The sequence below is a fragment of the Xyrauchen texanus genome, chromosome 7 (genome assembly GCF_025860055.1).
Source record: "Xyrauchen texanus isolate HMW12.3.18 chromosome 7, RBS_HiC_50CHRs, whole genome shotgun sequence".
NCBI lineage: Eukaryota > Metazoa > Chordata > Actinopteri > Cypriniformes > Catostomidae > Xyrauchen > Xyrauchen texanus.
This window is the reverse complement of record NC_068282.1, coordinates 25,495,137-25,520,442: the sequence shown is the minus strand read 5'-3', so window position 1 is coordinate 25,520,442 and position 25,306 is coordinate 25,495,137. Positions and strand designations below refer to the sequence as shown.

Genomic DNA, 25,306 nt, shown 5'->3' with positions numbered 1-25,306 from the left:
GAGATACCATATTTGGAATGCTCCACTTAAAGACTGTTGTTAACGTAACTTCACACAGAATGGTCGTCCTTCAGTTTTCTGCCAAAATAAAGGTTTGAGGGTTTAGCCTAACCCCACAGCAATACAGTGTAAAAGCAAAACATTTATAACAGAAATATTACTTGTACAAAAACAGTATGAAACAATAGTTATTACAATCAATCAATAAATGAAAATACAAAAAATTCTGTAATTTTGTAATGTAGTAATAGCTATTATTAATATTAATAGCAATAATAATAAATAATAATCAGAATTATATTACAATTATATAATATTCAAGTTAAAAGGTTCCAAAAAATAATGAAAAGTGGGCCGCGTCACATCACAAAGTGTACAGTCTAATGACTCCTTCAATTAATAAACTCACTGAATCAGTGTTCTTCAATGTTCTTATGATAACTTGTAGCTTGTTAAAGATCTACTTTTACAATAGTGCTGGGCAATAGAGCAATGTAATCTGATTTGAAAATATCTGACAAATATCCCGATGCTGACTGCGACACTCATTGACAGATGATGAATGACAATATCGGGAAATTACAAAACCACGGAGCTGGCAAATCACAAAATATATTGAGTAGTAGCCCAGGGTATAAAATCAGCACCCGCCAAAAGCTGGTAGGCTATATCATGCGCTTGGCAGATAATTTTTCTCATCTACATGCCACTGTTGCGGGCTTACTGGAAGATGTCTCATAACAATAAATGCTGTTAGACACAAAAGACACACTGTCGAAGAAACACAATTCAAGTTTCATTTTCAAGAAATTACAAAAGAAAAGCAGTCATTGCACATCGCTGATGCACTGTTCTCTTTCAGTCAACTGAAAACTGTTTGCAAGAATAGTGTTGTATATGAGAACGCGGCAAATGATCTCAGACAATCTCAGGACGTGCTCAAAGTTTAGTTAGATTTATTTTCACAGAGCAGTTTGTGCATACCATCCAGTGTGAACAACTTTGCAGGTTCACTTTATATAGCCTATACATGTGTATACAACCTAAAAAAGTTCACCTTGAACCTAATATTTATTTAAAATTAGTGCTGTCAGTTGATTACAAATTTTAATCAGAAAGTGCTGAAATTTGACACCATATATCCTTTTCTATTCAAAATGCATGTATTTCGATCTTAGGAAATAAAACAAAATGATATGTAACAATAAATGCATTATTAACATTTTCCAAGCAAAGCTTTAACAGTACAAAGATAGAAATTCACTAAAATATCCCAAATTCAATTAACATTAAACATTTCCCAAAATCTAAGTGTGAGTTCGACTAATTGAAAGAACTAGTTTCCCCATTGGTTGCATATTCATTGTAAATGGGCATTAAATCTCATAAACTCTCATCCTACACAATGATTCGCGTTCCGCTATGGAGGACAAAACATGCAAAAATAATAAATAAATACATAAATAAATAAATGTAATAATAAGAAAATAAAGGATAAATGTGTTGATAAATCAAATATAATTCGTTTTTAATTAAAGTTATTCCTGAATTTATTTTTGTATGACTTTTTATTCCTTTATTTATTATTTTCTCTTTTTATTTATTATGTTCTCTTTTTATTTGTATTCTTTAAAAAAAAAAATTATTCTTTCATTTGTTTTTGTTTTTTTATTATTTATTTATGCATTCATTTATTTTATATTAATTTATTCCCACATGTATTTATTTCTATATTTAAATATTCCCACATGTATTTATTTTTATATTTATTCCTATATTTCTGTCTCGTGTATGATAATGATGTGGGCGGGTCCTGCTTACCATTGGCTTATTGTAGATTGAAGCGTATGCTCGATTACTCTTGACTTGTTTTGATGTGACGTTAGGTCATAGCCATATCGCGTGTAAACTATAGCTATTTGTGGGGCTAAAAACATAAGAGCTTAAGTCAATCCAAGATGTATTGGTTATACTACAATCACAAAATAAATGGGGAGCTGTTTCTTCAACAAAACCACAAAATGAGCATAACTTCACATTTTGATGTCTGCAAATCCATAATATTGTTTTCTATTGTTATGATTGTTCATTGTAAAAGATACAACCATGCTTCATTTCTCTGATCGTTTATGTATGTATACATCTGCAATAAAAAATTTAAAAATCTATAGCTGACTCTTCACATATATCTAGAGCAGGGCTATTCAATTACAAATTCAGTTGGGCCAGATTTTCAAACCAAGAAGGTTAACTGGGCCAGTTATTTCAGCGGCGAAGCAGCTCGTAATGAAAATTTTTTTAAACTAACACAAACAAATTTGTTGAAAAACATGTAAGGTTTATTCATTGTTTCTCTTTTAACTTTGGTCAGTTTGCACAGCAAAATGTGCATAAAAACAATGAAAGAGCTAACTGAACAGAATCTGAGGTAGCCCCTTTTTCCACTTACAAATGAAAAAAAAAAAATGACCTAGGCACCTCTTGCCTACGCCTACCTAGGCTACATGTCTGACCTATCTGATCACAAAGTGCTAAAAACAAAATAGTGCACAGTAGTAGGCTATTCACATTAGCAATAACATTACGTTTCCTTTTGAAACAAAATAAACATCTTGATCACATTTGACCCAGGAACATCTTAAAGTGCATAAAATAAAACGTGCACGGTATTCACAACTAGAACTAACACATGTAAATAAGGTTTACTACAGCACATATTGCGGGAACATATAAAATCAACACATTTGTGATTAGGTATGCCTTTGCTACACATCCCACATTATATTGATGTAGGCTACAGTTAACCTGCTGACTTAGTGGGAGAAGTGACATTTTTTGTTTTGAACGAGAGCAGTGACTTTAGGCTCGTAAGTTGTCAATGCAATCCGAAGGCATTGGTGGAGAGTACGGTCAGTCAGGGACCAACGAGAGTTGCTTTTTATAGAGTTCATGTGTGAAAAACTTGACTCACATGTGTATGTTGATCCAAACATACTGAGCATGACGATCGCTACTTTCTTAATGTTAGGGAACTGATGTACGTTGACATCAGTCCAAAACACTGCAGGTCCGTTAGTACGAAGCTCCTGTGCCATGGTAACAGATGACTGCATGTCAGCAAGTTCAAGTTCAAATTGTCCCTCATCAATGAAAGGAACCACTTGCTTTGCTCTGGCGGATAAGTCCCCTTCTATTGCAACCGTGAACGGGTCTCTGACAAAAACGGCCACCTCTGTGGGCAGAACAAGTCCACCAATCGACCAGCAAAGTTATTTTTCAACCTCGCAATGAAATCTGTCATCACATCCGTGATTTGTGCGGGGGATGAGATGCGCTTGTGGAGTGTCGGAAAATGCAGCATTCGGCCAGTGCTCAAATCAGTTGCAAAAAGGTCCAGTTTAACTTGGAATGCGCGCATCTGTTCCACAAGGTCAATGACAGTTTTGTCTCTGCCTTGTAGTGCCAAATTTAATTTTATCGTCATTTATTACCTCATCCACGACGGCAAGCATACAGTCCTTTACAGTTTCCGAGTCTGTGAATGGCCTTTTCTTTTGCCAATATCCAGGACACACGAAGGGATGCTGCGGTAGCTCTCTGGGCTGTGAATGACCGCACCATGGTAGAACTGCTCCGGTTGTAAGATGCAATCAAACTCTGCACTTTTGCAGCCCTCTCTTGAGATCCCTCGGGGAAATTGGTGCGGAAAGTCTGGTGTTTCTCAACGTGGTGCCTCCGCACATTGTAATCTTTAAGTACTGCAACGCACTCATTACAAATTAAACACATCGGTTTCGCGTTTGGATGTGGCGGTAAAATAAACAAGTATTTTTCAGTCCAAGCAGGGTTAAACTGACTGTTTTCACTGGCAATTTTACGTTTCAGTGTTGAGAAAGACATATTGAAAATAATCTAGGCTACTACCAGCACGCTCTGTATTGTTTGCGTGTTACGGGCAACGTGGTCTGTACTACTTTATGAATTTATGTGGGGGGTGCGTTTTTGGCGGGACCACGGGCTGGGCCATTTGGAGGTTGTTATCGGGCCGCATGTGGCCCGCGGGCCGCCAATTGAATAGTCCTGATCTAGAGAGTTGCGCGACATGCGAATTAAGTCAATAACCATGCATCAAATGACTGTTTCATTTAGAGTAGAAGTGCTTATTGATGTTTAAGGAGAGCTGTATGCCGGTATGAATGTCGAAGCACATCCTGGATTGTTAAACTCTCTGCAAAACGTTTCCCTGCATATTCAAAAAAGATGGGCTCTATCATGGGAGAGACTAGCTTGTTACGACAGTCCTGCCCATAAAATGTCAATTATGGGACTGGCGTATTACACTATTTTATGCTAAGCTTGTAGGCTCATTTGGGAGTAGGGCTCTGGCACTGTATGTGTGTGTTGAGGGGCTTTTCCATTGCACTGTACAGCTCAACTCGAATCAGCTCGCTTTTTTGGGGTGTTCCCCACTGTGGATAGTACCTGATACTTTTTTTAGTACCACCTCGGTTGAGGTTCTAAAAGCGCCGAGCCAATACTAAATGTGATGTCAAAATCCTGCAGATCACTGATCGTTCAGGGAGAATCATCACTACCAGCGTCCCTGGATTTCCGACACTAAAGTTACCAACAGCGATAAAAGTATAATTTGTTCACGCGACATTCAAATTGTGAAAAAAGAAATGGCTGTGCGCAAAACCACACCGTGGTCAATAAACGATGAGTGAAACGAAAAAGTCTCTCAGGAAGTGTATCAGCTGTTGGCCGCATACGGCTACCACTGGACCTACCAACAGTGCAGGGAAAAGTACAATTTATTTTTTAAAGTGGCTACAGAACCATCAAGGAAAAGTGGAAGTGGTTCGACCAAATGGACGCTAATCCGAGCAATGGGAGGGAGAGTGCCCTGGACTGGCGTTGATCCACGATGGAGGATGGTATGTTTTATGTTATCTCTATACTCTGCTTGAAAGCTTCACTTTACTTAGTTGTCCAGATACTGGAAGATTGCATCTAAAACAACCAGGCCGATTTTACTCGTGTAAAATCACCATGCAACAACTGCTTTATGCATAACAATGAGCTAGTAGCTAACAGCTAGTGGTCGTGTTATTGTTTTGTTCAGTTTGTGTAGTGTTTATGATGATGTCACGGCAGTAGAGGCAGCGCAACTATGACAATCAGCCTATAATCCCACCAACGTTGAGGTGGCACTAAACTGCAATGGAAATGCAAGCTAAGAAAAGTAAAGCGAGTAGAGTTGAGGTGAGTCGAATCTGTAACATGCAGTGGAAAAGTGCCATTAGTGGTGTGTGCGTCAGTGTAACTACTCAGGGCGGACACATAACAAAGGTTCTGCCCTTCACACCAATGTTTATGCTTTATTAACAATCAATGTGTTAATCACAATTAAGAAAAATGTATTATGTTAAACTAAAATTAAATCACATGTGTTAACTAGTTAATTCTGGTGGTTCCAATTAAAATTAAATTAATATTATTAAGTTAAAATGTTGAATTGTCTTTAGATCTTAATTTGTATTAGTAATTTTCCACCTTTTGTAGACGGACACTTGTGTGATGGCAAATGGAAAGGTGGTTATATACGATTTTTTTGACCACTTGGTTATTTTATAACATTATAATTTTACCAATATATATAATATAGATAAATGTTAACTATACTATTTTAAGAATTATATTATTATTTAAAAGGGGTGGGGGGTTTCCCCCATACTTCCAGAGCTTCATTCTGTAGGAACACTGGAGAAGTCCTAGGTGACCCATAAAAACACTGTTTGAGAAACGTACGGCATGGATACTGCAATGCAAGCTGCATGCTATGGTAATCACAAAAACTCTTGAAAGGCTTACCTGCAAGAGGCTTCCTTCCCCAAAGTGTAGTACCTCCAGGATGTTGACTGACTGTATGAAAGCTGTAGACAGACAGAGAAAATTCTCAGGAGGTTTAGGTATCAGTAAACAAAACCATCCATGTTGATGATTTGAGCTCAGTGTGTGCAAGTGGCTCTCTGGGAGTGTTTCAGATTTGGACACAATTACCTAGGCAACACAAAGGACTGAAAAGACAGTGAATCATTAGTCATTTTGTGATCATTCACTGTCTGGATATGCCTCAAGTGAGCTCTTGATGAAGGACTGTTGAACAGAATGTATGGTTTCAAATGTGAGAGATATGCTATGGCTTCCCAGAAACACTTGCTATGGCACAAAAGATAAGAATGGAAAGAAAAACAGAAATGCATCTGGTCAAGGAAAACAACCACGGATGACACTAACTGCACAAGTAGAGCATCTGTAACAAAGTTAAAACAGTGAGCAGACATCTGTTAGCTAAGACGATACGTCTTGTGCTTATACTAAAACATAAAATCAGAAGCCTTTTGAGTAGACGCACTAGTTGTGGGACAGCATGCTGCATTTACAGATTAACAGATGGGTTAAGGAAAATCCTCCCAGAACAGCTCGAATAAGAGTTCTCATATTCAGCATCATGTCAGGCTACTCACAGTGCCATTATTAGTTTGCAGTACTGTAACTATAGTGAAGCTTATAATGACAGGGGCAGGTCACACTCATGCAGCTCAAAATATTCCTCATACAGGCTACACTTTCAGAGGTATGCTATAAAAAAAACTTGATTTTACTTTCAAAACCACATCGTGTTACTTCATATAAGTAACACTGAGTGGTATTAAGATAGCTTTAAAGAAGGAACAATGGATTCCCATGGCATTATTCACACCGGCTCAGACAAATTGTCAAACAATCCAAAGGTTTTTTTTACGGAGAGCAGTCCAATTTTCTTTCTTCGTGATGAAAATGAACTGAACAATTCGATTTTTTCCCCCAGAGTCTCTGCAGCTGCACAATCCAGTGTGTTGGTGGTGCTAATCAACTGGCAAACACAGGTGCTGTGCTCTTTTACCTGTGTCACTCCAAAAAACTATGAATTCACAGCAAATATATACTAAAATAATATAGAATCTGTAAACATACTTTTTTAGTATATTTATGTAATATGCTGATACCTCATATTATATAACATACCTGGTGTTTTGATCACGATTATTTAACACCATTACTCATTGACTTTTGAAACATCATTTATTGAACTGAACACTACTAAGAAACAACACTACTCTTTTTAACGGTGGATTTCCTTTAACTAAAAACTAAATGGAAAAAAAATAAATATGTAAATGTGTAAATATACATAAACACACACACACACACACACACACACACACACACACACATACATACATACATATATATATATATGTGTGTGTGTGTGTGTGTGTGTGTACGTATGTTTACACATTTAAATAATATAAAAATACTAAAAAATAAATTAGATAAAAATAAATAAGATCAATGTTGTACTGCACTTTAGGGCTGGTTGATATATCAAACACAAGTTTAATCAATGTGACTGGCTCCCTTTCAACATGCACGTGCTTGTTTGCCTCGCATATGGTAAAAACAAAACAGCATATGTTTAAATATGCGACTGATTTTGAATTCATAACGTATACATAACAAAACAGAAAATAGCAATAAAATGTAAGTCGTGCTGGAGATACAGATGTCCCAATCGATTGGCCACCGTTCAAAATCGGCCGATATTCGTCTTAAATCCTTGATCGGCTATCGTGCCTAGATTTAAGGCCGATCTTTTTTGCAGCATGCAGGCAATCACACATACATGGTTCTTCATATGAATGAGTGCTTTCTCAGCCCTTGAAGCATGACAGAATGGCCTATGGAGGGGGAATTTTGGCAATTCTAAGCATTCATGAATTTAAACTGAGACATGATGTAATTTAGATGAATATGCCGGTTTGTTTTAAAAAATGTGTAAGAATTACATGTGTATGAATATTAATTTGCCCATTTTCTAGAGTCGTTACGGTTGTTATTCAGACTCGTTGCACAGGAAGAGGATATAGAGGCTGCTAACAAGTTTAAAAACAAATTAAACATGCAAATACACGATACACGACACGAGTTGTGACAATCAGACATTGTGTTGAGTGATAGAGACTGTTTGAGCAATCATGAGCGCTTTTAGCTTTACTCTCTTTAACATAAGTGCTCTCTGTGTCAAAGACGTGCACTCTTCAGGTGCTCTCAATAGATCATCATCAGTCAACACATGTTGGTCACAATCATCATGTTGGTCACAATACCACTAATAATAAATATAACGGTTTAACCTTCAATAACGACACGAGTCTTCATGCATTTGCTTAATAATTGGTGATCTGTGTTACAGCAAATCTCAAAGACAGTAAACAGACCATAGATATTAATGATTTCTCACTGGAGCAGTTTAAAAGCTTATTATGAATCTATGTTTCTTATTTTTGAAAGTATATCTGCGGTGTGTGATGCTTTCTTGGTTTTTACTGGTTGTCAGTATGTCACAATGGCAACTTGGGCCTGTTCAAGTGTTACACCATTTGTAAGTGTATGTAAGATTTCTATTCATCCTTACAGAACTCAGTGGATTTGTGATTTATTTTGTACCCAATTATTAAATTTAAAATAAGCTATTACACCATTCTAAGTAGAAGTTGGTTTTATGTGTGAGTTTTATAAAAATGCTAGCTGCACTAAGTTAAATGCATTAAGTTGAAGACATCTTTGTTACTTTGTTTACTTTTTTTTTGTTTTTTTGTTTTTGTTTACAAAAATAACAAAGTCAGCAGCTCTACTATCTAGGCAAATACAATCGGATCGGGACTCTGTATTGGCAAATATTTAAATATCAGGAGCCAAAAAAGCTGATCGCCATGTACCAAACTAATCAATAATGAAATTCGTTGTTGATGATTTCCATTATCAAAAATAATTGATTGTAATGATTCATTGTTGCAGCCTTACCATGCACAAGACATTCTGTATTAATGAATTTAATACAAATTATTAGAACAAATATGCAATAATTAAATAAAGAAAAATCCCATGATGCTGAGTATTCTTATATTTTATTTTTAATGTCATATTTTAGGCTAAATCTGTTTTACTTAATGTACATTATTCCACGTGCATTTATATCACTGTATCCTGTTATATTATCCAGGCTTTAAAAGATAAGCTGGTTTCGAGTTTGTTTGGAATATGCTTGTAGCAGAAACATAAATATGAAGATCGTAGACACAGGAAGAATGCAACATCACCATTTCCTCATCATCAATCAGTCATAAAACACTAGCCTATATTCCTCAAAATGTATCAAAAACATGTAAAGAACATAATTAAAGAGTTATGCTAAATTAGGAAGATAAATGCCTTAAATGCGTTAAATATATTAACCTGAACTTTGACAGCTGAATACTTAAAGATACATGAACAAGAATAAATGTTTGTAGAACAATGCCACCGTTTTTTATTTTATTCGCTTAGTCCTCGGTGTGAACAGAACTTTAATTGGTAGTTCCTTTTGTAAATTCGTCAAGAATTTGGTGTAAATAGCCTTAAGGCTTGTGTTCCTTTAAACAATCGAGTCTGAATCAAAATCAATTTTGGAGATAGTGGGAGGGAGCCAGGTGTTGCTGAACAGGCAAAAACAACAAGAAACTTGAAACCAACTCTTGAGCATACAAACACACCAGTGACAGAATCATTTTAACCAAACACACAAGCCTATGGCCAAAATGTCGTTGCATGAGACAATAGCCGCGTTTCCACTATCGGGCTAAATGACAGCGTGCTATTGCATGTCATGGCCAGTTATGTTCCCACAGTCACTTCCGGGCTTCATCGTACCTCTTTGGGCTTACCCTTTGGACGAACAAGGTCATCTAGGGATTGAGGCAGGGTCAAAGCTATGAGTGAATCTACCCAGCCTGCCGTGCATGGCTCATACACTCCAGCTCGCCGTGGCAGAGGGAGTTGTCACAAATGCAGCATCGCTGATATAATAGCCTCTGGAAGATGCATCATTTCAAATACTCCCGACTTCATAGTATTCAGAAACAACTTGGCCAGCCTATCAAGAGGCTACAGCAAGATGTACCTACCAGGTGGAACAGTACTGTATACATGCTACAGAGTCTGCTGGAACAGAAACGTTCCCTGTGTTCTTATGGAGCTGACTATGACTTGCCTTTCTTGTTCACTGGCAGCCATTGGAAATTGGTAGAAAAAAGGATTTCTCGCCCCATTTGAAGAGCTCACGCAACAAATCAGCTTGTTAACCGCATCGGCTGCAGATGTTATACCATCCATTAGAGCTTTAACTTGTCTTCTTGAGAAAAAAGCAGAGACTGACCATGGTGTAAAAACTTCGAAAGCCACATTGTTGAAGCGGTCCAGAACAGATTCAGTGACATTGAATCGGAGCGCCTAAATACCATCATAGTGATCGTTCTGAGGTGAGAAAACTTCATTCACACATTCTTCACAATCACGTGTGTGTGTGTGTGTGTATATATATGTGTGTCCAGATGTGTCGCTGTCAGAGCGAATTAAAGAGCAAGCGATAAAGCAGGCAAATGAGTATTGAAAACATTTAAATTCAGAATCAATATTTTTGACAACTCTAGTAGGCTCCCCAATTCATATTGCAAGTATAGCTTGGCCTTAAGTATTGATAATAGGAGCTATTGTTGAAATTAATACATTGTTTTTGTGCTATTCTTTTGTATAGGCAGTAGGCTGGCTGGCATTTCCATCAATTTGGATAAATTTGCTGTAAAAATAAGCATTTGGAAGAGTTAAAAAGACTACAGAATAAAAATTAGGGATGCACCGAAATGAAAATTCTTGGCCGAAACCGAAACTCCAGGATGCACTTGGCCGAAAACCGAAACCGAAATTTTTACCCATTTAAAAAAAAAAAAAATGTTGTGTATAATTGTATTAATTTGATACTTTTTCATTAATTTCATGAATTTAATTAATCTGAATTGAAAAACTACAAACCAATAAAATAAATCACACTTTTATTGAAAGTAGCACAACAAAATTGGACAAAAAATATATTAAAACTATATTAAATATTATTATTCTTTCAGTTCTGTAAAAATCTAATTTTACAGATTTTATTAACAATTATCCAAATAATGTAAAGTTTTAGAAAACTATATGCACAACAACAGTCAAGTAATGAACTTAGCTAGCATCTTTCAAAAAGTTTAAATATGCAACAGTAATTTTAATTAAAACAACAGGCAGAACACCGAATGGCAGAGGGCCTCTATTCCACTGATCTATATAAAACTATAATATATAATTATATATATAGATCAGCGCTCTATTCTGTTTATGTAAACGTATGTACACTTTAAGCAGAAATTGAACTAAATCCAACCTCAACTGTAAACGACTGATGTATCCTCAAGTGAAGAACAAGTGTAATGTAATTGCTATACACATCATATTGGACCGCATTCTATTTAACTACAAGTGACCGGTTTCTCTTCAAGAACAAAAGTTGCTAAACTTAAGCTCATCAAGAACATGAGATGCTGCACTGAACAGTCTCTCACTCTCTGTGCTGGTGCTTGGGCAGATAAATACCTGTGCACAATCCGCGCAAGCAAAGGAAAGCGGTGTTTGTTTATGCGCCCGTAGTCAAGGGGATTGTCACTTCTGGAGTAGTTCAGATAAATACGTCTCAAGTTGTAGTGTAGCTGCGCTAGTTGTGACATTTTCCTGTAGAATCTCTTGCTGTATTCTGTATATATTTGATGTCTGTAACCTGTGTTTGTAGGTAAGTGTAACTGATAACTAATCTGATTAGCTATGAAGTAAAACTGGGCCAATATCAGAAACTCTAGGTACGACTACGGAGCCTGAAGTAGTAAACGGTCAGCAGAGAACAGACAACACAAAACAGGTAAGTTTGAGAAATATATTGTACAAAATTATAAAACAATTATTTACATTCCCTGCCTACCTAAGCCGGCTTTCTGAGTGCACAGGCGCACAATATAAAGGGACCCAAAATAAATAACTCAAAACAAAAGTGTCTCTTTGTGAGATTTTTCCAAACTTAAATTAAAGTTGCTTCCTTTTGAGTCCATGAAAGTTCTTGGTGTGTGTGTGTTTCTTTAAGTATGTTCTTCTCACTACCCGGGTAGGTTTACGTGTGATCTTATCTGTTTCTCAAATGATGGAACAGGATAATGAGGGCTCCAAAGATGCCACGGCTGGCCACACCAGGCTCTTGGTCCGTTCACTGTCGATTTCTGGGTTTGGCTCGCCACTGACCACGAGGGTCAGGTTCAGATGATCTCTCTCTCTCTAAAAAAAAACAATCTATGCATACAGTACAGGATGCATTAGTTACTATTTTATCATTTCTGTTTAAATCCGATCAACTTATCTCCATTCAAATGTCAAATCACATATAACCAATTGTAAAGGATATAAATACTCTAATCATTATGTAAATGAATAGGTACACATCACACCACATAAGATAAGTCAGTTCCAGGGAACAAACAATCAATCAATCAATCATGTACTTCAATCTCACAGCATAGAAATTAAATCAAGAGATTCTGAAAACAGATATTTATGTTTTTAACCTTTTAAATCTATTTAAGCATCTTAATAACATTTTACACATCACATTTTAACCAAATATTTAATATACTCATTCTTTAACAGTTAAGATTAACTTATGTTTCTCATATCCGTATCAACATGTATATTGACAATTAAATGAACTAAATCACCCTTATCTTACATAAACAAGAGGATAAAAACTCCCTCAATCAAATGACTTCTAAGTCAACAAAACAAAGTATAAAGGCACCTTTAGTGATGTGAATACTATCAAAAATTAAGCTAGCAGCAGAGCTAAAATCAAAACCGATTCACATTTAGATGCTAGCGCGATTCGCGATCTTTTATAAGCATCTTCAACAACATAAAACAATCTGAATCTGTGTCTATATGGTATCCAACAGCAAGAATTTGGGTCACAACTCCGATTGGTTTTTAAAAGAACATCCTTACCGGAGGTATCTTGAGCTCACAGAGTCATGCGGCTCAATTCACTCTCTCCCAGCTTTCAACCAGATCTTGAGGTTTTTTCTCGCAACGTCTCCACCGGAAGAAAGGAAAAGCGAGTGTTGCTAGAAAATTTGCGCCACCCTCTGGCAGAGTACAGAATTGCACTGCAGTAACCTTGTGTGGGTTACATGCACTGATCTATATATATAACTGGATAGCTCATGACGTCACAACAGTGAAGCTACTGCGCCGCCATCTTGGTATTCCCTAACGTTCTGTATTCCTATGGGTCTCAAATGGAAATCGTCTGTTTTGGTGAGTAATTTTTACCTATCCAGTCACATTAAAAACAATGTTTTATGTCTGCATACACTGCATCACAATGCAATCTTCCTAAATATGTAATTCATTATTTTGACTTTCATTTTTCCCCCTGCTTATTCTAAATGTGAGCGTGTTATGTTACTCTTTATTGCAGCAGCATTACGTTCAGCGGCACACGTGTTACTTCAATAGAAACAAGTTTAAGAAACTGAGGTAAGATATCAGTAGACATTTTCAAACATATTTTTAGCAGGCTTTAAAGTTTTTATTCTAAATACATAATTATGTTTTGTAGCTTTTGTTTACGTTGAACGTGCATTGTGGTTATTTTCTTAGGATAAATGAATATTAGCTACGCTGTGTTGTCTGCGATAAGCTAAACGAGCCGCCGCGTTAGCGAATACTCTCCCCCAACAACTTTTGGGCCAGTTATGTAAAATCCCGGGCCGATTTCTCTTTCCAGTCCAGCCCTGACAAGGAGCACATGGATATTGTTGAAGTTAAACAAGGTAAGTTTGCCGTTTGGATTTCAATAAACATCCCACTGAATGTTAGATAAAACTGGAATTGGTTTGCAACAGGAGGAAAAGCTGTATGAGGAGACAGCCTGGCTTCACTAAAGAGCTGTTTTAACAGAGTAAAAAATATTTTTTATTTGCAATAAAGATACTTTTGCAACATGCAGTATAAGTCTCATAAAATTACTGTGTTTCAGATAGTATAACATATATAACATTTAGGCTAATATTAATAGAAAAGTTGACCCAAATATGTAAATTCTGTCATCATATACTCAACCTCATGTCCTTCCAAATCCATGTGACTTTCTTTTGCAGAACCCCCAAAAATGTATTTTGTATTCCATATAAGGAAAGTAAATGGTGAGCAAAATAGCTAGTTTTGGTCACCAATGGCATTCATTATATGGACAAAATTTATTTTTTAAATGTCATCTTTTGTGTTTCACAGAAAAAGTCATACAGGTTTGGAAGGACATGAGGTTGAGTAAATAGCTGTGCGTAAGGTCTTAAGTTGGGGTATAAAGTTCAAGGCTTCGTAACTACTAGTTAGTTTGCAACTAAGTCGGTGCTTAATTTGGTTGCTCCACCTGTTCTTAAGGCAAGTCTTAACTAGTAAGTCGTAAACTCTCCGTAAAGTGATGCGTAGTCGCATACTATGACGTTTACCTGCATTGATCTATTAAGCAGCGTTCATATTTGTACACAGAAGTATTAAAAATCCATGAACTTCAATTTGATTGTGTTACGGTTGATGTACAAACCTTCACTGCGGATGTCACAAGAGTAGCTCTCTTGAGAAACATATTTTGATAATTAAGATATTATTTTAATTATTTAACATTTTATACTTTTATATTTGACTGTCATTCATATGATTTTGAAGCCTGAAAAGGAAATCATACCCTTATTTTATTGTATGACTCAAGCTTGTAAAAATCTGTATAAATGAATTAGTGAGTTTCTATGGTAATAAATCATCATATTTATGAAACACCTAAAACAGTCAATTAATTGTCAAAATCACAATTATTTGATTGATGCCTATTATGCAAAACATGAGATTATTGATGTCATAAAATATCAGTCTGCTTTTTTTATTCCATCAGTTACACCTGCTCGGAGTCTTCCGTAAATATTTAGTTTATACGTAGGGTTACGTCGTACTGAAGTTTAATATTTAGTAGTGCGTAAATTGTGACTTCGTGCTCATTTACGCCACAACTAGGCTAAGTTTAAACTTTCGTATAGCTGGTGCAACCGGCCCCTGATCTTTATATCAAACTTTTAATTTTTCTTCTATTTTGCAGTACAAGCTTGCCCAGAGTTTTCTTAAGCCGTTTGGAGTGTGATGCAGCACATGTTTCCTTGGCAATGAAGTGGAGCCTGATGTTTGTGCAGCTTTCTGCAATGCACTTTGAGTATGAAGACGTGATTGTTGTATGGTTCTAGGTTGAACACATTTGCCTCAAGTTCCTTGAATGCAGAACCACCATGGAGATCCAGAACCTTTGTGGGGACAGAGATGGGCCTTGTGAGTGTGTGCTGTTGAAGAAATCTCTCAGCTGTCTTGCAGACTTTCAGGGCGCTGTCTGACGGTCTTATAAATCCACCTCAGGACTTCATGTCGATCAGTGTGTTCATCTTGGGAAGAGCTCTCGACACTGAGTGCTGATAAACAGGTAGTGCACAGAATCATCTTCATAGTTGTTTTAACTGTATGCTATGTACCCCACCACAGCCTCTTTGAACATGGACAAGCTGGGAAGACATACAGTGATGTTTTTCTCTGTGTCTTCTGTTTCAGGCTGAACGTCACTGCCTGAAATGCCAGCATATCAGAAGATGCTGCCTCCAGTGTCACTGTGATATCCGGTGGAGAACTGTTGCCACTAGCTCTGATGGCATGTCTTGCTACCATTCTTTTGAAAGCTGAATAATGTGGGATTGTTGTTAAATCCATTAGCAGATTTGTTCCCACATATCTGCAAATTTTTATTGTATTGTTCAGTTTAAGTACATTTTTGTATGTACTTGGAAGCTTTTGTTATTGAACAAATAAATATGTATGATTTCCTTGAGTGTGCATATGTCAATAAACTTATTTCTAATTATGATTTAAAAGATCAGGGGATTGTTGAAATAATTAAATGCTCACAAGCTGATATGTACATATTCCAGAAATGAATGCAAATGGATAGTTCCATTAAGCAAAAGTAAATTAATTTATGTGTATGTGTGTGTGTGTGTATATATATATATGCACACACACAATGTATATTAACTTGTGTGTGTGTGTATACTATACTACATTTTTATATTTGGTTTATATTTATTCTGAAGAGGTACTGTCTAGTTACAATATAACACAAAGCTAGTCATTTTTATTAACAACTTTAAAATGTGTTGATGTGCATGCACCCCCCCCCCAAATTAGTTCACATTTACTATATAATCTGGTCAAAAATGATTAATAATGTTGGCAAATTATGCAGATGTATAATTTGTCAACATTATGAACAAGGAGCATCAACAGATTTAAACTATGAAGGCAGAGAAACATTGCATCCTGTAACAATCTGCAGATGGATAACTTTGCTTTAAAAAGGGGTATTAATACACTTTGGTGATGTATTTTTACTGTTGATTATTAAAGATTATGATCGTTATGCCCACTCTACATGGGGATAACGACTAATGTGTGTTTAATATGTACATTAGTCATAAATTACAACCTGTGGGCTCTTTAGCCTCATCCTTAAGTGAGTGTTGTTTCGCGGTTAAACGCTGCACATGCCGCGATGCCCTCTGTCGGTAGGGAATAGTAAGATGGCCGCCAGAGCACTTCCGGTAGCTTCACCTACTGCTGGCAGTTTAGAATTCTATGAGCAATCCAGTTATATATATAGATCAGTGGTTACATGTCCTTATCAGAAACTTTGAAGAATTTCCACACCACTGACATGATCGCCTTTGTTTGGTAGCGCCGTTGTGGAATTATCTAACAGCTGTGATAAGGGCTACATCGATCCAGATTGAAATCTGAGCACTGAGGGGCGGAGCGAGGAGGTATATATTTTCGGCTCACATTTTCGGCCTTTTTTCTCTTTCGGCCGAAAACCGAAAGTGCCATTTTCGGCCGAAATTTCGGTGCATCCCTAATAAAAATGCAAATTTGGAGTATGCTATGAGGCCAAGACTATGACTAGTCAAAACAAGAGCCAAGCATAACCTACAAAATGCATTAAATAATAAAAAACAAAATCTTATTTTCGTTTTTGGAACCCATTCAACTTAAATATTGCTTATTATAATTTAAACTTGAAACCATTTATTTTATTGAAGTATGTGTTACACTTTTAAGAATGATGCGGCATCCACTCTTGGTACATATGTGTAAAAAAAAAGTCTCCCTTTTGAAAATAAATAAATAGAAAAAATAAGAAAGCTAACAGAATTATAAAAAATAGAATTATAAACATGATAAAAAAATATCATGTAACTATAACATGTTATATAACTAAAGCATGTTAGTTAACATGTTATCATGGCATGTTAAATTAACTACTAAATTCAGGACAGATTTTACATTGGAAATCAAGTGACGACCTGCCATAGATTAAACATAACCTGTATTTAATGTATCCTGGGTTGCATTTCCTTTTATGTTGCATAGTGTTTTTCATGGTTTTCCAGTACAAGGACATGCATCACACAAGTGTCATTATTTTTGTTGATGATGTAAAAAACAAAAGGTACAGGAAGTTGTCTCACCCCTTTTAAAAATTGAAGAGCATATTTACTCATATGGGCCCATTATTATCCCGTTTGTTACCTAATATTACATATTTATACACATATTACACAGAAGGAAAGGCTCCTCATTACCATGTTAGGTCAGTGTGCTAGTCTTAAATAATAGCAATAATAATAATAAATTAATGTATTATGAAAATACTAGCTAGTTAGATTAACATACAGGCACGAAGGGACTTCAACGTTTCTAAATTGCGCAAATAAAAAACACATTTACATATTCGTCTCTGGCTTGCTTTTGCTCGCATGTCAATGATGCCGAGATCTACTTTTATATTTAATTTAATCACTGAGAAGGTTTACCTGCAAAATTAGTAGCACCAAACATCACAAGCAGCCTCAAGAATGGACACAGAGTAGCCGTATAACATTTTTCCTTGAGCAGAATATTAAACTACAGATCGCTAAGTTTGTTCAAAGGGGAAAGCGAGACGTGCATGGTTGCCAGATTGCACAAAATGAGTATAACATTAGGCGGAATATTTCCAGTTTCCGCAAGTATAAAGTTTCGTCTCTTATCTGGCAACCTTGAGCATGTTAAACGCTTGTGGAGACGCGTTAGGTCCCAATGCAAGTTAACTGAAATATCCAATTAAATATAAAAACGCTTTTACGATGAATGAACCTGATCCAGCACACGGGCCGTATGTTGCCCATGTCTGCTTTAGCGGTTTGCGAGATTATCATTACATCTATGTCGGCAGTCCTAAATAGTCTATACCTTGGGCGGCCGCCGAAATTTCTTCAATGGGAGAACCATGGCATTGCTCTTTCCCTGCTGTCCACGACCCAGTCCAAATAGACCAGTTGAGAAACACTGCTTTAACACTCATGTCAGAACCCCTCGCCTCGCTTCTCGCAGACATTTTCTCCGCTGCACGTGCGTGTTTGTGTGTGTCGCAAGTTCACGGGTCTGACAGGCAGACAAGGAATAAAGAAGACGCGCATGTGAGATTCTCTGTCCGGTTGCATTTTTTTCTCAATACCTTAGATAAGCAAATGTACATGGTTTGATAACCGGCAATTTTCAAACCGTGGTATAGCGTGAAACCGGTATACCGCTGCAACCCTACACACCGCTGTGAAGGCTAATAATAGCCGCGAGTGAATCACCAGCCTGTGCGTGAGTTTTAGAACACAGAAAAGAACACAGTCTTTTGTGATTCACAGAGCTATTGCACGTCTTCTAGTGGCTTTGAATAAAATGCACGAATCACATGAACTACTTTAAATGTTTTTTTATAGAGCTTGACAGTAACGAACATGACTAACACAGCATCAAATTTGGATCGGGCTAGTCGGACCGATACCCGATCCGTATAAAAGATCCAGCTATCAGATCGGTGCATCTCTATAATGTGTTTTTGATTAGTCTTTTTAGGCTAACAAATTAGAGATGCACCGATCGACCGGCCAGGGACCGGAATTAGCCGATTTTCCGCATGCTCGACCCAGACCGGTAACCAGCCGGTCAGCCTCACGTCTTACCGATTCCAAGCTGGTCCGTTTTGTTGCCAGCACCGCAGGCAATAACGTCACAGCCGCACGTAAACATGTCATTGCCGTGGAAGATCTTCACTGTGTGAGTGAAGAATACATAAAGTTCGAAATGTGTAATAATTAAACCGCGGGGGAACCACCACAATAACTTTTGGAACAACAAACCTAATTAGACATTTATAACACATCACCCAGCTGAAAATGCCCATTTTAAAAAAGAAGCTAAAAAGTGGCTAAAGCTAGCCAGATATCAGAGCCAGCCACAAGTCAGCAGCCTCTCCTATTGGTATGAGCAATGAAAATACCAAAGCAATTACGAGGAAAATTATGGAATTCATGGCCCTGGATGACCAGCCGTTCTCCATAGTTCCACAGAGGGATCAGAAATCTCATAAATTTCCTCGATACAGAGTATGAGGTACTTTCCGACGTCGCTTTGCCTGAGCTGTTTAATCTCATGTCATGTAACACACGCAGCCGGTTATCGGTCAACATTTGGGTACACAAATCCGGGAAAGGGGAAGGGGGGTGCTGGATGGCAGAGGCAGGCTAAATACTATACAAATTGTGCCGTTGTGATTAACGTAATTTTTCCCACCGTGTCCGATATTAAAATCAGTGCGACACGCATTGCAAAAGGCGTGGGCATTGTCGATATGGCTTCGGGATATGAAATTCAATTCTTCCATCCAGCTGTTGTTAAATGTACATGTATATTTTGTTTTTTATCACCGGAGCACCAGCTGAGTCTTCCTCTCCCATCTACCAGTGATGCCTGCGCAGATATCAACAGTGCAACTGGGTTGTAGGTTGCCAGATTGTGGTCAAATGATTTGTAATGTGTATGATGTGTCGATTGTGTGAGTAGGATGCGTTTCATTCAAGATCTGGCAACTGGACCACCTTGGAATAATATATTGATGTGATTATTCATATAACGTGGTTTGGGCCATACAAATTACGGGAGTCTTTTTTGGGAGAAATAACAAAACGGGAGACTCCCGGGAAAAATGGGAGTGTTGACAGATATGGTTACAAGCCGTTCCCAAAGCAGTGCTCAGTTTTACAACTGATATTTGGACATCTAACGCAAGTTGAGCGTATTGGACACTTCAGTTTTTCAGATCTTTGGAATTGTTTTGTTAGACGAGTAATAAAGAGAAAAAGGTCCATTTATAAAAATAGTAGGAAATTACATCTGTTATATAAAGCAACTCATTTGCAGTTAATTGTTATTTCTACCTCTTTTCCAGTCACAGAGCACTTTATTTTGAGAGTTGTTTAAGGGAGAGAAGATCCTGTAACTTAGTGCAGTTTGGGGGAAATTGTAATGTTTAATCATTTATTTTATTATGAAAATAAAATTTAGCATTGAAGAAAGGTAGATTTTGTTTGTATATGTGGTCAATAATAGTTCTTAGAAAGGAGGCAGGTCACACTTGCAAAAAATCGGAAATCGAAATCGGCTAAGAAAATTGCAATCGGTGCATCTCTACAATAAATGAATGTTTCATAGTCAAAGAGTAATCATGTTAAATAATTATCTCAAAATTTACCAAAATAATCTTGATTATGATTTTTGCCATAATCGAACAGCCCTAGTTTCACAGCAGTGAAAATGGACACAACTGGCTACTTTAAGCTCTAATATACACGTTTTAATATTTTTAATAAGTATCTTAGTGCATGATAGATATTGGGCTACTATTTAATAGTGTTGGTGACTTCTCAGCTCCATGATTTTGTCATTTCAGATATTGTTGATCAGCATCGGGATATCATATCTGTCAGATATCGTCAGTATCAGATTACATCATGCTACTGCCCAGCTCTATTGATATACATTGGAAAGAAATTGAAGCCAGCAAATCAATCACATAACCATTTCACATTCAAAGAATTCAGGCTCAACTGAAAAGCCTCTCACTGCATTGTGTAAGATCTAGGCCTTGAAAGCTAGAACACTATGTGCTCTTACACACACCAGACTCAAAGAATTATGCAACAGCAATCAAGCATCTCTCTACCAACAATTCCTTTGAACAATGACTCCAGGCATCTGTTGAGCAGATAAGCTAAGCTCTTGGAAGTGGGAGATGTAGGCTACTTTTCATTTTCCAAACTTGCTGCCCTGTGTACACAAATTCTGACTCAAACTACAGTTTTGCACTTTGTGAATATACCATCACTGAACTTTTGTCATAGCATGTCATAACAGGGTTCCAGAAGTGGTCACATTTTGCAAACTTAGTCGCACCGCGGGGAAAACGGTCACAAAATGCGACTATTTAGACTACAGTGATAGCCAGCTCTCCCTCTTTCTCTCGTTTATGCACTGCTGTTTTCTATAAAAGCAATTTCAAATGCGGAACAAAACAGCGCTATACCCTACACGGACCAATTATTAGCACAGCTCACTGGACAGAGCAGCGCAATCACAGAACAAGTGTGTTCGTTATGAGTGAATAATTACAGCGCTGCAAGAACCAGTGACAAGCACAGCGCGAGCACGGAAAAGGTGAATTTACTCACCGAACCGGTCTGGAGCTCTCGACACACAGCACTGATCATTACAGCGCTACCTGTGAGAACCAGTGAAGCTCGGCACGAGTTGAGGAAAACATCTGAATACGGCACAGAATACTCAGGTCCAATGCTCTATGAAAACACTCAGCGTGTAGATTAAAACCACATTAAACTGCTAACATTCAAAACAGTACACTACTGACAAGATGAACAGGAATGCAGATAAAAACAAGACTTTTCACACATATAATAACCATATATTTACTATAGTAACACTAACTGTATTAGCTAGTATTTAGACAGAAATAGACAATTTCTGAAATAGAAATAGATTATAATAAATATTATAATATATAATGGGCTATATTAGGGGGTGAGAAATCATTCTTTGATACAACCATGGCAATTTATATATGTTTACATTTTGAATAAAGGATGCACCGATCCGATACATGGATAGGTATCGACTCCGATATTGAAGCTTTTAAACATATCGGGTATCGGTCCGACAAGTCCGATCCAAATTAGATACTGTGTGTTAGTCATGTTAGTTACTGTCAAGCTCCAAAAACGGCATAAAAGAACCATTAACCTGTTAACCTTTGCCAGTGCGCCGGCGCACTGAAGAGTTTTTTTCCCCCACTAGTTTAATGTTTATGAATAGATTTAACGTGAAAGAACATCATTAATCTTGGCAAACTATATATCATTTTAAAGGTGTAAGCCTCAAGCATCAATGATAGAGCTCTGTTTTTCGATGAAAAGCTTATAACGAATGTATTTCTTGCATTTATGTAAGCAGTACAGATCAAAACACACGTAATCAAAAACGGAGTACATACCAGTAGTGTCGTAATAACGAGCCACACACGCATCCACTGCTAAATGTTCCAGATTGAATGGAAAGGTGAGGGTCCACTGAATAACATCCCATAGAGCATTTTTAGTCCAAAGAAACAATAACATTGTAACATCGATGGTTATTCCTTTGTTTACATCGAGTTTCTTCAGGGTGAAGTATCATACTTGTCGGTTATGCAATAAAATTATGCCGGTAGCCAAACGTTATATGGGTGTGTTGCTTAGAGTGTAATGAACAAATTAAGACCGCACACACACACACAAATACAAAGATAGGCAATATATAGGTCAAAATATCCAAACACTGCGGTCAGTTTTTTTGACGTCATGATATGCTGATCCTATTAATTTGTCTTTACAACGAAAGCCAATGAAAGAATTGAAATTATATGACTGATAGAAAATGTAGCCAAGCAGTGCACGATTCCAACGATACCTAGGAAGATTAAATTCCTCGCGAACAAGATGTTTTTTTATTTATTTGAATCAGCCACTCTCTATTGAGGAGCTAACCTGCGACGTAGGCTGTGACCACACCCCCGTCATTTGACAACAAACAAGCCATTGTAAAAAGACGGTTCCCCAGTCAACATCTGTTTTTGCGTCTTACTTACTGGACGGATTATCTCATCAAATGGATCATCAAAAGAAGTTTTTTTTCTGCTGAAGATGTTTTATTTGAGATCACTCGAAGCAGCGATGACGAAATTGAGGAGAGTGAAGACAGCGCCGAGGGTGATATGCTTGAGGACGGAAAAGATGGTCCAATTTTACATCTGTGAGTTGCTATGTAACACGCACACATTATATGTGTGTGTGTGTGTGTGTGTGTGTGTGTGTGAGAGAGAGAGAGAGAGAGTGTGTGTGTTTGTTTTCCCATTTGATTTATAAGGTAAATGCATTGTGGTCTGAAAAGATAATGCTACTTTATATGTATTTATTTATTTATCTATTTATATTTGTATTTATTGGATAATTGTACAGTTGTTTAGTTGTTTCTGTCATTTTGTCCTAGCACACACACACTATATATCTATATAATGAATGTGCGCTAGGAAAAAAAAAACAGAAACAACTAAACACCTGTACAATTGTCCTATACAGTATAAATATAAATAGACTTCACATTTTTTCCTAGCACACACACACTATATATATATATATATATAAATTACAGAAATAACTAAACAACTTTACAATTGTCCAATATATACAAATAGAAATAAATAGAAATAAAGTAGCATCATCTTTTCAGACCACAATGCATTTACCTTATAAAACAAATGGCCTGTCTAATGGCTGGCCATCAGTGTGATTGTTGGTTCTATGTCTGACCATCCATATGAATGCTGTCTCTGTATCACTGGCCATCACCATGCTGTCTAAACGACTGCCCATCAGTTTGATTGTTGATTTAATGGCCAGCCACATAAAAACTATACAGAATTATTCACTTGACATGCGGTGCTAATTATCTTTCCATTCTTTCCCATGCAACAGCCATCAAGTTGAATCTTCAGATGAAGAGTGGCATCCAAGCACCAGCCAACCAGTAGAAAAGAGATGCAAGCTCTCAAATTCTTCAAGATCTGCACTTGCTGTTTTAGACCTGAATCGACCAGTAAAAGGGAGAGGCAAAAGAGCAGCAGAAAAACCAAGTCCATACCCGCTGTGTCCCCAAGCACCCCTAAAGAAAAGTGGAACTGTTCAACTGACGAGGACGTTTGGCATGACCAGCACTGACTAAACAGGACTTAGCATTTTGCCAGAGACAACAGCATTTTTGAATTTTTTTCTTTGCCTTTTCTGTTGCAAAGAAATTCAGTTATTTTTTATACATTTATTTTTTAAAATATTTCATAATATTTTACTTATATTTTTATTGTTCTGTTGTGCAAATAAATCACTTATATAAAGTCTTATGGTTGTGTGGATTATTTTATAATTGAAAAAGCATGGAACAGTGTATATGATGACTAAAATAGCTTGCAGTACCCTTCATAACATTTGGTCATTAGGTTGCTTTTTGAGGTATCCAAGGAGGCTTCTTGGTACCTGGACATAGTCTTGGAAAAAATATTGCAGAAATCTCATTTTTCATAATATCTTCCTCAAATGTGAAATATAAACTGATGAGTCTTGTGGCTTTCAATCAATTACCTAACTGGATTCCTCCAGGTTTCTTTTCATTTATTTTTTCATAAAATAACGAAATGTTACTTGCAGTACAAATTATCTTCAAGACACTTTAAATTCTATACATTTTTGTCTGTTTAAGTTTTTTCAACTTTTACATTTGGGTAATAAACTCCAAAGTGTCTTCTTTTTAAATATGTCTAAATTGTGCATGTAGACCAAATTGTTCAGTAACTACAATTATTTTGGTTTGGGGATGTCATTTCTGGGGATGTGCCTCGGGCAGGGGGAGGGAGAAAGGGAACTGACATAGTCTTGGAAAAGCTTGCAGGAACCCCATTTTTCATTATATCTTCCTCAAATTTGAAATATAAACTGATGAGACTTGTGGCTTTCAATTATTTACCTAATTGGATTCCTCCAGGTCTATTTTTATATATTTATACATGAAATAAAACATTTTTTGAAGTTCACATTATTTATGAGGCACTTCAACTTTTATAACTTTTTATTTGTTTGAGCATTATCAACTCTGATTGATTGTTAGTAGAGTGCCAAGTGTCTTCTTTCCAAAGAGACCTTAATTGTGCCTGTGGTACACTGTTCTCAGGAGCTATATTTATTTTAATTCA

The 25,306-nt window shown here is 36.8% G+C and overlaps 1 protein-coding gene and 1 long non-coding RNA gene across 2 annotated transcripts in view; one reads left to right on the top strand and one right to left on the bottom strand.

Annotated features, from left to right (window-relative positions):
* The window catches only part of LOC127646447 (transmembrane protein 131-like), a 95,416-nt gene that overhangs the window by 50,478 nt on the left and 19,632 nt on the right, over positions 1–25,306 (bottom strand). The window contains exon 2 of the mRNA XM_052130114.1: positions 5,875–5,936. Within this exon, the coding sequence (XP_051986074.1) occupies positions 5,875–5,936 (62 nt within the window). The remainder of the gene's footprint in view (positions 1–5,874; positions 5,937–25,306) is intronic.
* On the top strand, positions 13,726–15,949 carry LOC127646449 (uncharacterized). Its single transcript, XR_007970935.1, has 3 exons — positions 13,726–13,826; positions 15,146–15,517; positions 15,643–15,949. It is a non-coding gene; the product is annotated as an uncharacterized LOC127646449 (long non-coding RNA).